The sequence below is a fragment of the Equus przewalskii genome, chromosome X, assembly GCF_037783145.1.
Source record: "Equus przewalskii isolate Varuska chromosome X, EquPr2, whole genome shotgun sequence".
Lineage (NCBI taxonomy): Eukaryota > Metazoa > Chordata > Mammalia > Perissodactyla > Equidae > Equus > Equus przewalskii.
The window spans coordinates 11,747,671-11,762,442 of NC_091863.1; the positions used below are offsets into that span (position 1 = coordinate 11,747,671).

At 39.1% G+C, this 14,772-nt stretch overlaps 1 protein-coding gene across 7 annotated transcripts in view; it reads right to left on the reverse strand.

Annotated features, from left to right (window-relative positions):
* The window catches only part of CLTRN (collectrin, amino acid transport regulator), a 42,743-nt gene that overhangs the window by 25,549 nt on the left and 2,422 nt on the right, over positions 1-14,772 (reverse strand). For 2 of the 7 annotated variants that reach the window (XM_070603767.1, XM_070603765.1), the window contains exons 3-6: positions 14,477-14,655; positions 12,900-12,971; positions 6,702-6,760; positions 2,586-2,671 (exon numbers count right to left, since the gene is read on the reverse strand). In XM_070603767.1, the coding sequence (XP_070459868.1) occupies positions 2,586-2,671; positions 6,702-6,760; positions 12,900-12,906 (152 nt within the window). In that variant the 5' untranslated portion in view covers positions 12,907-12,971; positions 14,477-14,655. Of the gene's footprint in view, positions 1-2,585; positions 2,672-6,701; positions 6,761-7,073; positions 7,240-12,899; positions 14,660-14,772 lie in introns of those variants that run through there. The other 5 variants (XM_070603768.1, XM_070603766.1, XM_070603762.1 and 2 more) reach the window with 4 other exon arrangements.

The following is a 14,772-nucleotide window of genomic DNA, read 5'->3' on the forward strand; positions in this document are numbered from 1 at the left end:
ACAGCAGGAAGGCTGTTCATGTAAAGATGCAGCCTCCTTTATGGCAGCGCATGTAGAATCGGGCCCAGCACTTGAATTGCATCTTAAACACATCCTGATTCATTAGGCAGCCCTCATCACTCAGCCCCCTGACAGCAGTATTCCTGTGACTCATGCTGCCTTATATTTTACAGAAAAAAGTTTGTTGACCTCTAATCTAGTTTCACACTTTTCGATTTTTTGAATTGGCAGTGGCAACAAAAGCTTCTATATATCTCGTGTACCCAGTTCCAAGCAAAACACCTTTGCAAATAAACAAGATCAGATATTCACAGACTCCTACCATGCTCCAGGTTCTGCAAAAATAATTTCAAAAGTGAATTTCTCAAAATTAATCTGAAATGTTACATATTTAAATTAACTTCTCCTAAGAATGGAAACATCTGATTTAACATAGTCATTGAAAGGTGAAATTTAGGGGCCGGCCCTGTGGCCGAGTGGTTAAGTTCGCATGCTCCGCTTCGGCGGCCCAGGGTTTCACTGGTTCAGATCCTGGGCATGGACATGGCACTGCTCATTAGGCCACGCTGAGGTGGCATCCCATGTGCCACAACTAGAAGGACCCACAACTAAAATATACAACTATGTACTGGGGGGATTTGGGGAGAAAAAGCAGAAAGGAAAAAAAAAGGTGAAATTTAGGCACTTAGAGGAAGTAATATTATACTGAACACAGCAATGTAGAAAAACCTACTGAACAAGGACAAGAAGATTAAGAGACTAGTTGAGGGGTTAGCATTGTGAGATGACTAGTGGATTTTTTCCTTATATTTTTCCTTTTTAATTTCTTATACTGCAATCACAATTTTTATTGATAATTTTAAAAGTTGTTATAAATAATTGTAGAAAGAATGCTGTAGTTTAAAGGCATAAGAAAAAAGCAAATATATTTTTTCCAAAAATCTACAAAATAGGAATAGAGTTCACTTAGGATATAATTTTGTTTTGCTATATATCTCCTTCTTTTAATTTTTTGAATCACTTGAATATATTATGTGACTATTTTAAAGTATCTATGTGTGTACACACAAATACATATATCATATGTTTATTTTGCTCCCCCATGTTTCACTCTTCTGTTTCCTTCTTTATATTCACAGCCCATGCATCATATATTGTGGGTTTGAGGGAGACCAATAAACAGCAATCCTCTTTGCCAGGTTCTGAATCATTATAGAATTAAGACGAAAGAATGAAGTAGATAGGAGACCAAAATAAAAGGCTAGGTTGGAGGCTACGACTTTAATCAGCAGGCAAATTTCCTTCCTAATTTTAAAAAAATCCTGAAATGAGACAAATTCACCTACAGCGTCCCAGGTAGAGCTGAACTGGGGCACGTGTCATGACATACTGGAGTACTATCCAAGATATTTAATACCCTGTATGATATGGCAGCTACCCATCTAAACAGTCCTCATTTGCGAACAGCGCATACAGCCTTATAGGTATGTATGCATGCCCACGCAGGGCCTGATTCTGTACTTATGTAGGGGATGGCATAGAAAAAATGCCGGCTCCTAGAGAAGCGAACCCATGCCCAGTTTCTCCTTCCAGTTCACCAACCAGATCGGTCATTTCTCCTCTCAATGGGAAGAGGGAGGGAAAGAGTAGAGAGAAACCAGGACTAGTACTCTAATCACAAGTAGAGATGGAAGTAAATATTACAAATAGAGAAGATTCCTCCAGAAGAATAGATAAAAACTAAAGCTTTTAAGAAAATAAACAAGATGCTATGACAGATAGCAACAGTGGGATGAACTCACACACATTTATTTTCAAAATGAGTTCTATGAACTGATTTGTTCCCCTTCCCCCAAAATTCATATATTGAAACCCTAACCCCAAATGTGACTGTATTTGGAGATGGGGCCAAAAGGAGGTAATTATAGTTAAATGATGTCATAAGGGTGGAGTCTTGTTATATAGGATTAGTGTCCTCACAAGAAGAGACACCAGAGAGCTCACTCTCTCTCCCTCCGGTTCCCACCCGCCCCCTGACCACACGCCCCCCAACAAGAGGCCATTCGAGCACACAGCAATCTGGTGGTGTCTGCAAGCCAAAACAAGAGACCTCAGAATGAAACCTCACCTTGCCAGTCCTTGATCTTGGACTTCCCAGCCTCCTGTACTGTGAGAAATAAATTTCTGTTGTGTAAGCCCGTCTGCGGTATCTTGTTATGGCAGTCCGAGCAGACGAATACAATGAGAGTAGAGTCCTTTCTTTCTATCTATCTGTCTATCTGTCTATCCATCTATCTATGTGCAAGAGAAATTATATGTATACAATAGAAATGTAGAAAGCTTATGACATGACTGCAATTTTTTTGGATAATTATCTTCACAGTGCCCAATGAATGAAAAGCATTGTGGGAACATGATATAAATTGCAAGCTGAGCTAGATTATGAAAGTCTTTTAAAATGTTAAATAAAAATGTGGATTCCTTTGAAAAATTGGTTAAAAAATTATTTTCAAGATCGAGTTTTGAATTAATGTACTGTCTCAAATAATACTGCAAATAATCAAGATTTTTCACTGTTTACTTACTCTGTTTTTTCTCTGTTGGCAACTTTTCTCATGGAGAAAGCCACCATCGCTTTGAAGAGATATTCTTCATTTGTATCCCAAGCATACTGAAAGAGAAGTAAAACAGAAAATGTAAAGTGAAGAGGCATGGGGTAAAAAACAGTCCATTGGAATCTAATTGTAGCCACAGTGGTGTGGCGCCCCCCCCCCATCTCATTTTCTTCATACACTAAAGACTGGAGACCATGATAAATCATGTCACCATAATGTTCAGGATAGAGTTTCCTGGACATTCTATCATTCCAAGTGTGGAGTGTTTCTCATTGCATTATCTTCTTCAGAATCTGCAGTATTAGTAGCAGGTCAACAAATAGGGCACTTAGACTTCTTATCCTGGACATATACAGTCCGTTCCCTTTCTCTCTTCACTCATAAACTGACTCCCCCTCTCAGCTTCCTTTCCTTTGTTAACATTGGTACAATTTTTATTTTCATTTTCTTAGCTGGAAACTTGAGTGTGTGCGTACATTATGGGCTGAATTGTGGCCCCCCCTCCCCATTTATATGCTGCAGTCCTAACACCCAGTACCTAAGAAGGTAACCAGGTTTGGAGATACTGTCTTTTACAGAAGTGATTAGGTTGAAATGAGATCATTAGGGTAGGCCCTAAACCAATATGACCGGTGTCCTTGTAAGAAGAGGAAATTTGAACACAGACACGTACAGAAGGAAGACAATATGAAGACACAGGGAGAAGACGGCCGTCTACAAGCCAAGGAGAAAGGCCTGGAACAAAGCCTTCCCTCAAGGACCTCAGAAAAAACCAACCCTGCTGACACCATGATCTTGGATTTGTAGGCTCCAGAACCGAAAGAAAATCAATTTCTATTGTTTAAGCCACCCAGTCTGTGGTACTTTGTTACAGCAGCCCTAGCAGACTAATGTGGCTGACTCCACATTTTAGGCAAGTAATCAAGCGTAACTGGAGAAAGTCACAAAACAGGGTTTGTTGGTTTAACTCTAAATTCATGATGACCTACTCTCAAATTACCTGGGAATCCCTTAGATTTCTCCATCAGTTTTCTCTCCCTCACAGTTCACAGTGACTATTTCAAACTTCTTTCAGGTACCCCAAATCTCAATGCTTTCCCTCATTCCTCACTCTCACTAGACGTTCTTGTTTCATAATTTAGAGATATTTCTCAAGTGATCAACTTAAACTCCCCATCCTCCTGACACCAAATGTAAAACTTCCTCGATAGACACACATCCTATCCACATTCCTCTTTGAAAGGTCAGATGTGGGCTGGCCCTGTGGCCGAGTGGTTAAGTTCACACGCTCTGCTTTGGCGGCCCAGGGTTTCAACAATTCAGATCCTAGGCACGGACATGGCACCACTCATTAGGCCGTGCTGAGGCGGCGTCCCACATGCCACAACTAGAAGGACTTACAACTAAAATATACAACTATGTTTTGGGAGGATTTGGGGAGAAAAAGCAGGAAAAAAAAAAAGAAGATTGGCAATAGTTGTTAGCTCAGGTGTTAATCTTTAAAAAAAAAAAAGGTCAGATGTGATGTTTCTCCTCCTTTCAGTGGCTATTCCATCCACCTCTATTAGGAACTCTTCTCTTCTGCCCTTCTCAGGGTCTAAACAATATCCATTTCCCCCCTTTCTTCTGTGCATTCAACTTTGAGTCCATTGACTTTTAACCACATTCAAGTCTTTCCCATTAAAACAACAGCAAAACCAAGTCACTTTACTCAATCCTCCTTCCACCTACTTCTGTCTCTCTCCTGCCCTTCACAGCCAAAATTCTCAAAGGAGTTGTCCATAATTCCATCTTTACATGTTCACTGCCCACTTCTTCTTAACTCCCTCCATTATCTGCCTTCCATTTCCACCATTCCAGAAAAACAGCTACCTCCAAAGTTACCAATGACCTCCACATTGCTTAACGCAATGAGTAGTTTTCAGTCTCATCTTCCTTGGCCTCTCAACAGCATTTGACGCTCTTGAACACTCCCTTCATCTTGAAGCATTTTCTTCTTTTTTATAATATGACATTCTCCTGGTTTTCCTCCTGTCCCTCTGCCCCTTTACAGGTTCACCTTCTTCTACAGGAGCTTCAAGTTTTGGAGAACCTAAAAGCTCTATGCTAGACCCTTTCCTCCCGTCACTCTGTACTTTCTCCCTCAGAACGGTCATCTACTCCAAGCTTCCATTATTACTTTAGTGCAAGCGACTCAGGAATGTATAGCTCAAGCCCCTCTGTCCTTGCCTATTCGTTAATAATGCCTCAAACTCATCAAGTCCAAAATTAAAGCCTGTTCTTGTCTGTACCTGGTTCCCTGACTCATAAAAGGGCCATCACCCATCCAGTTGCTTCATCTTGACCCCTCCTTCTCCCTTCCTTGTCACAACATCCCTGTGGCTCTCGAATCCCTTAACTACTCTCTCTCCACCCGCACACTGTACTCCAAATGGACATCATGTCTCACCTACACTACTCCAATCACCTCCTGATTCCTCCTTTCTACCCTAGGCCCCTTCAAACTGTCTTCCACGCTGTAGCACAAGTCTCTCCCAAACACTAATTCTACCGTGACGCCTCTTCCATAAAACTTCCACTTGCTTTAAAGATAATATCAAAACTCCCTAACACAGTCCACACATTCTTTGGCCTGACCCCTCCTTTTTCTCTAAACTCATCACGTGCCTTGCTCCTCCTCTCTGCTCCAGTTCCAGACACCTCAGCCTTCCTTCCATCCCACACTCTCACCAAGTTCCTTCCTGTAATAAGCCCTTGCACATGCTGTTCCCTCTGCCTTTTTTTCTTTTATCCCCTGGTTCACTTCTACTCGTGTTTTAGACCTCATGGCAAATGCCAGGTACCGAGGCCCCTGATGAGGCCAAAGCCCCCATGTACTTCTCCTTCCTGTAATACTTGTCAAGGTTGCACATTCGCATTTGGTTCATTGAATATTTAATGGACAACCAATTCTCCCACTACTATAAGCTCCACAAGGGCAGGGACAAGCCTGATTTTAGCTGCATTGCATCCCCAGCATACAGCATGGTGCCTGCCCTCAGAGGATCCTGGGATAAGCAACCCTACACACTGGTAGAGAGAGTGGATTCTACAGTCAGGCTGCCTGGGTTCAAATCTTACCTCTGCCATTTGCTGGCTTGAGATCTTGAGTAGGTCACTTAATTTCTTTGCACCTTGGTTTTCTCATCCATCTACTGAGAATGAGAATACCTATACTACCTTCCTCAAAGAGGTATTGTGAGGGCTGAATGAGCTGATGTGAGCAAAGTGCTTAGCAGGGTCCCAGCTAGAAAGCAAACTCAGTTCTCAATAAATGCTGGCTGTTATGATGATTATTACTCACTGAGTGAATAAAATAATACATTGGTGGATTGAACTGCAAACAGAATACCTCTAAGTTTCTTTAAAACTCTTTTATTGTTTCTAGTCTGAAGCACCTTAATATCACATTCTATTAGGGAAAATTTTCACAGCCCACACTGGAAAACTGAAACTAGAATTGCAGAATGCTATCTTATTCATTTGACAGTCTTTATTGTTCCTATAGCTACATAAGCCCCATGAGTATTTTTTAGCTTCCATTTCATAAGCATATATTTCCTGTTGGTACTTTGATATCTCAGAAGAATTGAAGAAACTTCACGCTAGAACTGGAATTTTGTGCTGTGAAAGATCTTATGTGTGTGGAACATCCCTCTTTTCAATGACTAGAAAACTGAGTCTGACAAAATTCAAATGACCATAGCAGTGAGGAGCAGAGCCCAACCCAGACCTGAGTGCCTGACTCAGGCCCCTTTGCTCCACTATGCTGGGTTGCAATGTTCAAGTTTGCAAAATTGTTTTGTGTAATACAAAACTTCACATATTTTCTAGCATACATTGCAGATGAAATACTTTAGGCAAAGTTATTTTCTTAACAATTTCTGTTTTACTGTAATTTTTTACTTTAAGAAAATAACAGATTTGAGGTCTTTAGAAGTAATCTATACAAGTTTAAGACAACTCTGCAGAAAGGCTTATTGTTAGAGAAAGCACAATGGTATTAGCAAACAAAATTTAAAGTGAACACACAGGTTCTCCACTTACTGCTTTATCTCCCAGAGCTGTTCTGATACTAAGTCTCACTTTAAAAGCATTTTCTGCACCTGCCAGAAAGAAAAAAAGAGAGAGCAGTACATGATGATAAAATCTGCCAAAACAAAGCCTGATGAATCCTAATATTTAATGCAATTCAAATCAACAGAACTGTAATTAAACTGCCCCAAATATTCCTGAAAGTTAACTGCAATCATGTTAGACGGTTTAAAATTTTCTTTCAAACTCATGAAACAGTCACAGGCTCAACTTTCAAGCCACAACATGTCCGCAGATTTAGAAAAATAAAGAGGTCTTTCAGTCAAAGACTTGTCAATCATTTAGAAAACTGTTAATCTATTTTTGAGTTTCAAGGCTACATACCTGGTTGACAGAGTTCAGCATGAATAGCAGTCACCAGAAAAAAGAGCAGCCACAACATTCTCTCAGAGTGTAAAACACAAGGCAAAAGGAGGGGAAAAAATCCACCCTTCACTTAAAGCTGCCTTAGCCATTCTGTGACCCAGATTAGAATATCAGTGAAACAAGCAAGCCACCACCTGAAAGGTTTAATGATTAACCTCCATCATTTGGGTTAATACTTTCATAGAAGCAGCCCATCTCCTGTCAGTTATTTACGAAAATCTGTTTGGAAAACAGATCAGTTGTCCTTTCCAAACTCTACCTCCAAAGAATGTTTCCTCTGCTGACTCCAAGTCGGAATCTTCCCCCACCCCTTCTGTTGTTGTTGGTTAAGTGCATGGTGGAAAAAAGTCAGTCCTCTCTGGAGGTTTTCCTTGGCATGAACTTCCCACCTCTTCAGGGCTAAAAGATCTGGCTCATAGGTAGGCTTCTTAATTTGGGAAACGAACATCACTCCTTTCTATCTCTGGTGAACAAAGGACACCCTTCCAAGAATGGCCTCACCTGACTCTCACCTCTGCAGGTAAACATCCGAGGAGAGCTTCCAACTCAAAGGGAATGGTTTTGGCCAGCCCTAAGATCTGGCAGTTGTGTAAAATCAAAGTTGATGATATAGAGCAGTGCTGTCCAATGGAACATTCTGTGATGATGGAAATACTCTATATCTGCGCTATCCAATATGGTAGCCACTAGACATAGTTGGCTATTGAGCAGGTGAAATGGGGTAGTGCTACTGAGAAACTGACTTTTTATTAATTTAATTTAATTAGCCATGTGTGGCTAGTGATTACATTGGTCTGTGCAGCTATAGAACACTAATTAAGAGCTACCTACCATGAACTAGGTCTGCTAGAGTATTTCTCTAATCCTTGAAACAGCCCCTCACAATTGCTGTTGTTTTAATCATCTTACATATGAGGGAACTGAGGATCCAGTGTTTAAGGTATTGGTGGCAAGGAGGGGAATGGAATGAGTGTCACTTTATCAACCTGGCTGACTTATAGTTGAACCCTATCTCCACCACCCTGAACCGCACTGCATCTTGGGTCATTGTTGGTCAAAACTGAATTGCAACAAAACCTCAGAGATGCTCTGAGGATTAAGATAATGAATGGAAGAGAATCTTATCCCTGGTGGGCATTCTATAGATGCCAATAGAAGCCCCCCAGCAGGTCAATGTCTGGCCTTTCCTCTCTACCATGCTGCCTCTTCATGAATTCGGTCCCCAAATTCCACCTTGTTACTTGAAAACCATGAATGAAAAAATTAGATTGGGTGATCTTGATGTTAACTAGAAAATCTGGATTTTTTTTTTTCTGAGGAAGATTCACCCTGAGCTAACATCCACTGCCAATCTTCCTCTTTCTGTATGTGAGCTGCCACCACAGCATGGCCACTGACAGACCCACTGACAGATAAGTGGTGTAGATCTGCACCTGAGAACCAAACCCAGGCCACCAAAGCAGAGCGCGCTGAACTTAACCACTAGGTCACTGGGGCTGGCCCTACAAAATCTGGATCTTTACAGCAACAATCAGAAAAATATCAACAACTACACTTCTGCAACACTTTGAGAGTCTTAACATTTCCCCCTCCTAGTTAGGGTGATATTTTATCATAGATGACCCATCTCTGTTTGCTGACTCCACCTGAGGAAGCTTTTTCTCCTCTCCTTCACCTTGGTTGGAAGGGCACAAGAGTCAGGAAAAATTGTACTAGAGGGAGAAGCAGCCTAAAGTTAGCCCAGTCATTCTAGCAATTTCACTATCAGGTGAAACGGCAACTTCCTAGAAGGAAGAGCTCACATAACTAAGCCCTGAAAACAAAGTCAGACTGGATGAAGTTATCTTGGGAAAAGTTAGACTAGATAAAGTCATCATGGGAAGGAAAAGCCAATAGATAGAGATGGTAACCAAGCTGAATATTTGCATTTAGGAATAGAGCCATGTTAGAGACATAGAAATCTGATTCAGCTTTCCCTTAATCTTGCACTTCTTAAAAGTAACTAACTTCTCCATTTGCTTTTACTTAGTCATTTGTGTGACTAGGATTGAAGACAGTGAAATACTGAATCATAGTGTAAGCCATTCATTTGAAAAGAGAAGAAAATCTCTTCTCTTTGGAATTATGATTTCTCAATGTTCTTGTCCCATTTTAAAAATGATAAAAAAAAAGAACGATAAAAAAAAGATCGAAAAAGTAGTTCTGTACAGAAAATAGAGAAGCAAAAAGAGAAAAGTACAAAATATCCATAATACCACCAGCATGAATGACCAATGTTAATATATTTAAACAGTTGAAACACACTTTCCTTAGCCTTGGATCTTCTTGTGTGTTCTTGTGTGATGTTGTTATTTTGTCTCATTGTGGCAGCACTATCAAAATAGGGTGATGTAATGGTGGGAATAACATGGACCCTTGTCTTCTTCCTCACTCTAATGGGAATGCTGCTCCTCCACAGGGTCTGGTGGGTCACTTTGAATATGATGTCATGAGACTAAAGTCTCCTTTTATTTCTAGCTTACTAAAAATCCTCTTTATCAATAATTGGTGACGAATTTTCTCAACTGCCTTTTCAGCATCTATTAATATGATTCCAGAGTTTTTATCGTTTGGTGCATTATATTAATAAACTACATTGATCCAACCCTTATATCAGCTCAGTTTGATGATTTTAACATGCTTCTGGACTTAATTGCTGTGGTTTTCCTTAGATTTTTTAAAACTTTTTTTCATAGAAGAATATCACTTGGGTTCCTTTTCAAGTTCTGATTCTTCAAATTTATTTTTTTCCAGCCCTTATATTACCATCCTGAAAATGGTATAGAAAGATTACTAACATTGTCTATGTTTACAAACACTTAAAAATGCAGAAGAAATAAAGAATTCAGAGTTGAAGAATCTGGACCATATATATTTTGGGGGAAGAGTTCTTTCAAAATTTTCATTTCTGAGGCCAGCCCGGTGGCATACCAGTTAAGTTTGCACACTCTGCTTTGGCGGCCTGGGGTTCACGGGTTCAGATCCTGGGCATAGACCTACACACTGCTCATCAAGCCATGCTGCGGTGGCATCCCACATATAAAATAAGTGGAAGATTGGCACAGATATTAGCTCAGGGACAATCTTCCCTCAAGCAAAAAGAGGAAGACCAGCAACAGATGTTAGCTTGGAGTCAATCTTCCTCACCAGAAAAAAAAAAATCATTTTTTTATATTGTCATTTATTGCAGGTTTCATATTTCTTTCTGAGTCCATTTTGGCTGGTTACAATTTCCAAGAGGATCATTCATTTCATTAAGATTTTCCAGAGGCTGGCCCCATGGCCAAGTGGTTAAGTTCATGTGCTCCACTTCAACGGCCCAGGGTTTCACCAGTTCGGATCCTGGGCCCAGACGTGGCACTGCTCATCAGGCCATGTTGAGGTGGTGTCCCACATGCCACAACTAGAAGGACCCACAACTAAAAATATACAACTATGTACTTGGGGGATTTGGGGAGAAAAAGCAAAAACAAATAAATAAATAAAGATTTCCCAGTATTCTCATGGACTTTATACAATATTTCCCATAAAATATCTACATTCATTGCTATATTCCCTTTATGTATTCTAGTGTATATATTAATTTTTTTCTCATTTCTCATTATTCTTGCCAGAGCTTTATCTATTTTTGCTGTTGTTTAATCAAAGAATAAAATCTTGGATTTAATTTTCAATTCTTTACTTTCTGATTCGTCAATCTCATGTACATGTATGAAGTCCCATTGTCATTATACTGGTTTTCTTGTTCTTTTTATAACTTGTGGGTTGGCTAATAGGCTTATTTATTTTTAATCTTTCTCAGTTAATAATGAAAATATCTGTGGCTATCAATTTTCCTTGGAGTAGTGTTCTGGCCACATGACAGAGGAAGTATAAATGTACAGTGATCTCATTCCTATTTTCTAAATAGTCTATAATTACAGTTTTAATTTTTCTATATCCCAGTATTTGCTTAGAAAAGGTATTTGACAATAGCAAAAGAAACAGCAGCCAAAAAGGGAATGATTAAAAATATCAACTTTTATAGCTCCCTTCAGGTGAATAGAAAAAGTATAATGATAAAATAAGATGTCAATAAATTGACTTAAAATATGAAGACTCTTACAAGGTATGGATCACTTAGAACGAGCTAAAAATGATTTAATAATTAAAGAGCTTGATAGATAGCTCAATAAAATAGGTGGAACACAGAACTAGATATTATTGTTCTTGTCTCTCAACACACTGTGTTTTTTTCTTCCACTTTTCAAAACCTTGCACAAACTTAGTCTTTATTTTCATAGACAATTTTAAGTATTAAACCTCCAGAGAACCCATAGTAAACTTGCTTTATTTCACCAGCTTCATATACGAGCTTAATAATTTAGCAGTAACAGTGGTAACAATGACAAATAAAGCCATTTCAATCATTCTGAATATGTTACCATTTACTTCCAATGTTCAGGGTTTAGAGAATGTAGACAAAAAGTTGAGATTACTGTTGCTATGAGCAATACAAAAGGCACTGAGACTCCAGACAGGAAAAAGAAATTGATTTCTCCATGTTTTTTCGTACTACACAACACTATTGAAAAGCAGTTTCTTGGCACACAACTATTGATCTATTGCTCTGGAGGGTAAATTAAATATGAGATCACATGAAAAGAAAACACATGAATCATTCTTTTGATTCACGCAAGAGGCCTTTTAAAGTTCATTGGAGCATATGTATACTCCATTTACCTGCAATAAAACAAGAGGCAGGGAGGACCAATGTCGCTTTTGAATTTTGACCCTGAGTATTCTGTTTCATTGTCACAAACAGACATTTACTAAACCTGTAGCACCTAAATCTACTACAGTAAACTGTGAAACCAAACCATTTCAAATGTAACTTTACTCCGTACATTTTTTATTGGGTTTTGGGAAATACAACTGGCTGTGACACATTAAAAGAAATCAAATAAAACCTTTAATAGCTGAACATGGGAACTTTTCATAAGACAAAAACTTTGCACTTTTAAACTAATGGCTCCACTCAATAATTTTATAGAAGTTGTAGAATTTTGAATAAATGTGATCTTTCATCGTTTAAATTGGAATGAAATCGATATACATTATAATAAACAATATCAAGATGTTTATAGCAATTAGTCTGATATTTTCAGTATAATTAGGAGGTAAAACATGTTATTCTCCTTAAATTGTCAGTACTAAGACGCATGGAGAGATAAATTATTTTTGTCTGTCATGAAAAATATTATATTTTAACTCAGTGGTTCTCCACTGGGAGAGGGAGGGTTGGATTTTTTCCTCAAAAAGACATTTTGGCAATGTCTGGAGACATTTTTGGTTGTCTCCAAATGGAGGAGGGGTGCTACTGGCATCTAGTGGGTAGAGGCCCGGGACACTGCTGAACATCCTACAAACTTTAGAAACATTATTTAGGCCTTTATGTGGTACCTTTTCTCTCCTTCTGTTTGGCTTAATGGGAATAACTCACACAAGGAAGAACAGGAGATAAAAGGGAACCAAATATGTTTGTGTGTGTAAAATCAAGCATCCTATGAGATTTTAACATCATTTCTTCCATATTCTGAAATTATTATTAAAATAAACTCATTTTTTTTTATTAAGATGGCTAATGAGAAAGAATAACTGCCTGGTTGCTGGAGCCCTGGGCACATATGGGCTTCCAGTCCAAGAGCCCATGGTTAGTAAGTACAGACACATCTAAAACTCACTGTCATTGAACGCTCTTCCTACCTTCCATTGTCCTTCTTCTTGTCTTTTACATTGAAGTCATTCACATTGAAATCTTCATCAGCAGCCCAGGGCCTATGTCAGAGAATACAAACTCTTTGGCCTCTAAGATCTGAACCCAACTTGGTTTTTCAGGTGCATCTACACTGATGACGCTTCCCATCTTCCTCTGAGCCATTCCACCAGCTAGTCCTGCAGTGGGCCATGTCCTACCTCTATCCTTTGTGTTCTCATGCTATTTCCTTAACTTGAATACTGTGAGTTTTCATTCCTCACCTTTAAACATCTTAGCCATTGTTACAGGTCCATCTCAATTATCACCTCCTTTGAGAAACCTTTTTCTTTTGTTTTTATTATAGATTTTTATTATTTGTTGTAGACTTGTCCAATCTACTAATTTTTTATTCTCTCCTTCTCCTGTATTCACACGGCATTTTGTTCACATTTGTACACACATCTATCACCAACATGATTTGCTTCTGTGTCTTACAAATTTTAAGTTCCTGGAGAGCAAAGACAATATTTGGATCAATTTTGCATTTCTCATGGGCCATGAATATTTGGTAATTTAATAAAATTAAATTGACTTATTTGAATCCAAAATTGGCATTCTAAGAAGCTTGAGACTGTGGAAATGAAGTATCATGAGGTACACTGCAATTTTTATTTTTACATTCCTAGCCAGAGAAAAACAAATTCTAGTATCTTTGGTAAACAAAGAACTCTGGGCTTTGGAATATTTTTGTCTCCACTCCCATACTTTAAGCCCTTTTTAAGGTGAGAAAAAAAATGTGAAGCTACGATATTTGGAAGACTCATCAAATTTTGCAGGCTAATCAACAGCCATAACCATTATGAACTTTGTCTTTTTTTCCACAGGGTAACATTTTACTAGTTCAGAGAAAGTTAATCTCTACTGTTTAGAAATAAAGATTAATTCAGATAAACTGAGTGAGTGTAATTCTGCCAACTTTACATTTCTGAGATAGGAATTGAAAGGACAGCTTCTTAAATGGAATGCATGTGTGCCTGCGTGTCTCATCCTGCGCATGAAGACCAATACATCATAAGGAGTCCCATGTAGTAAAAGCAAGACTTTACTGACATTTCTTCCTACACGTTTAACTCTTTGCACTGTTGCTTGGGTGTTATATTAAGAGTTTTCTCATAGTTTTGGCAAGTCATGATTTTTTTCTAGGCTAAAATTATTGCAGCCATGCTCTAGAGAGTAGTGTTTCTCATCCTTAATCTTCTGTTTGGCTGCCAGTTGGTGTCACTCAGTCACATCTAGCCTTGCCTATAGGTACTTCCTTTGCCAACATCTATAAAGAGGTGGCGGGGCCATTGGGCCATGTACCTTTTAGGTTAGATGCTCTCATTTTCATAACAGAATCCTAAACAGCCCTCGTTCTGGTTGATATACAAAGCATACGAATTAATCAACAAGTCAGTTTCTGCTCTTAAATTTTGGCCAGCGACAGTGACCTTGACCCTTCTACTGTCTGAAAATCACTAAAAGCTTTATACTAAGAAATGTTGTTTTGGGTGCCGGCCCGGTGACGCAGCAGTTAAGTGCGCACATTCTGCTTCGGAGGCCCAGGGTTCACCGGTTCAGATCCCGGGTGTGGACTTGGCAAGCCATGCTGTGGTAGGCGTCCCACATATAAAGTAGAGGAAGATGGGCACAGATGTTAGCTCATGGCCGGTCTTCTTCAGCAGAAAGAGGAGGAATGGCAGCAGATGTTAGCTCAGGGCTAATCTTCCTCAAAAATAAAAAAGAAAGAAAGAAATGTTGTTTTTGAGGACCACCTAAAAGATATGCATGCAAGACCTCTATTACTATAAATCAGAGATGCCAGATAGATGGTTGCTTGCA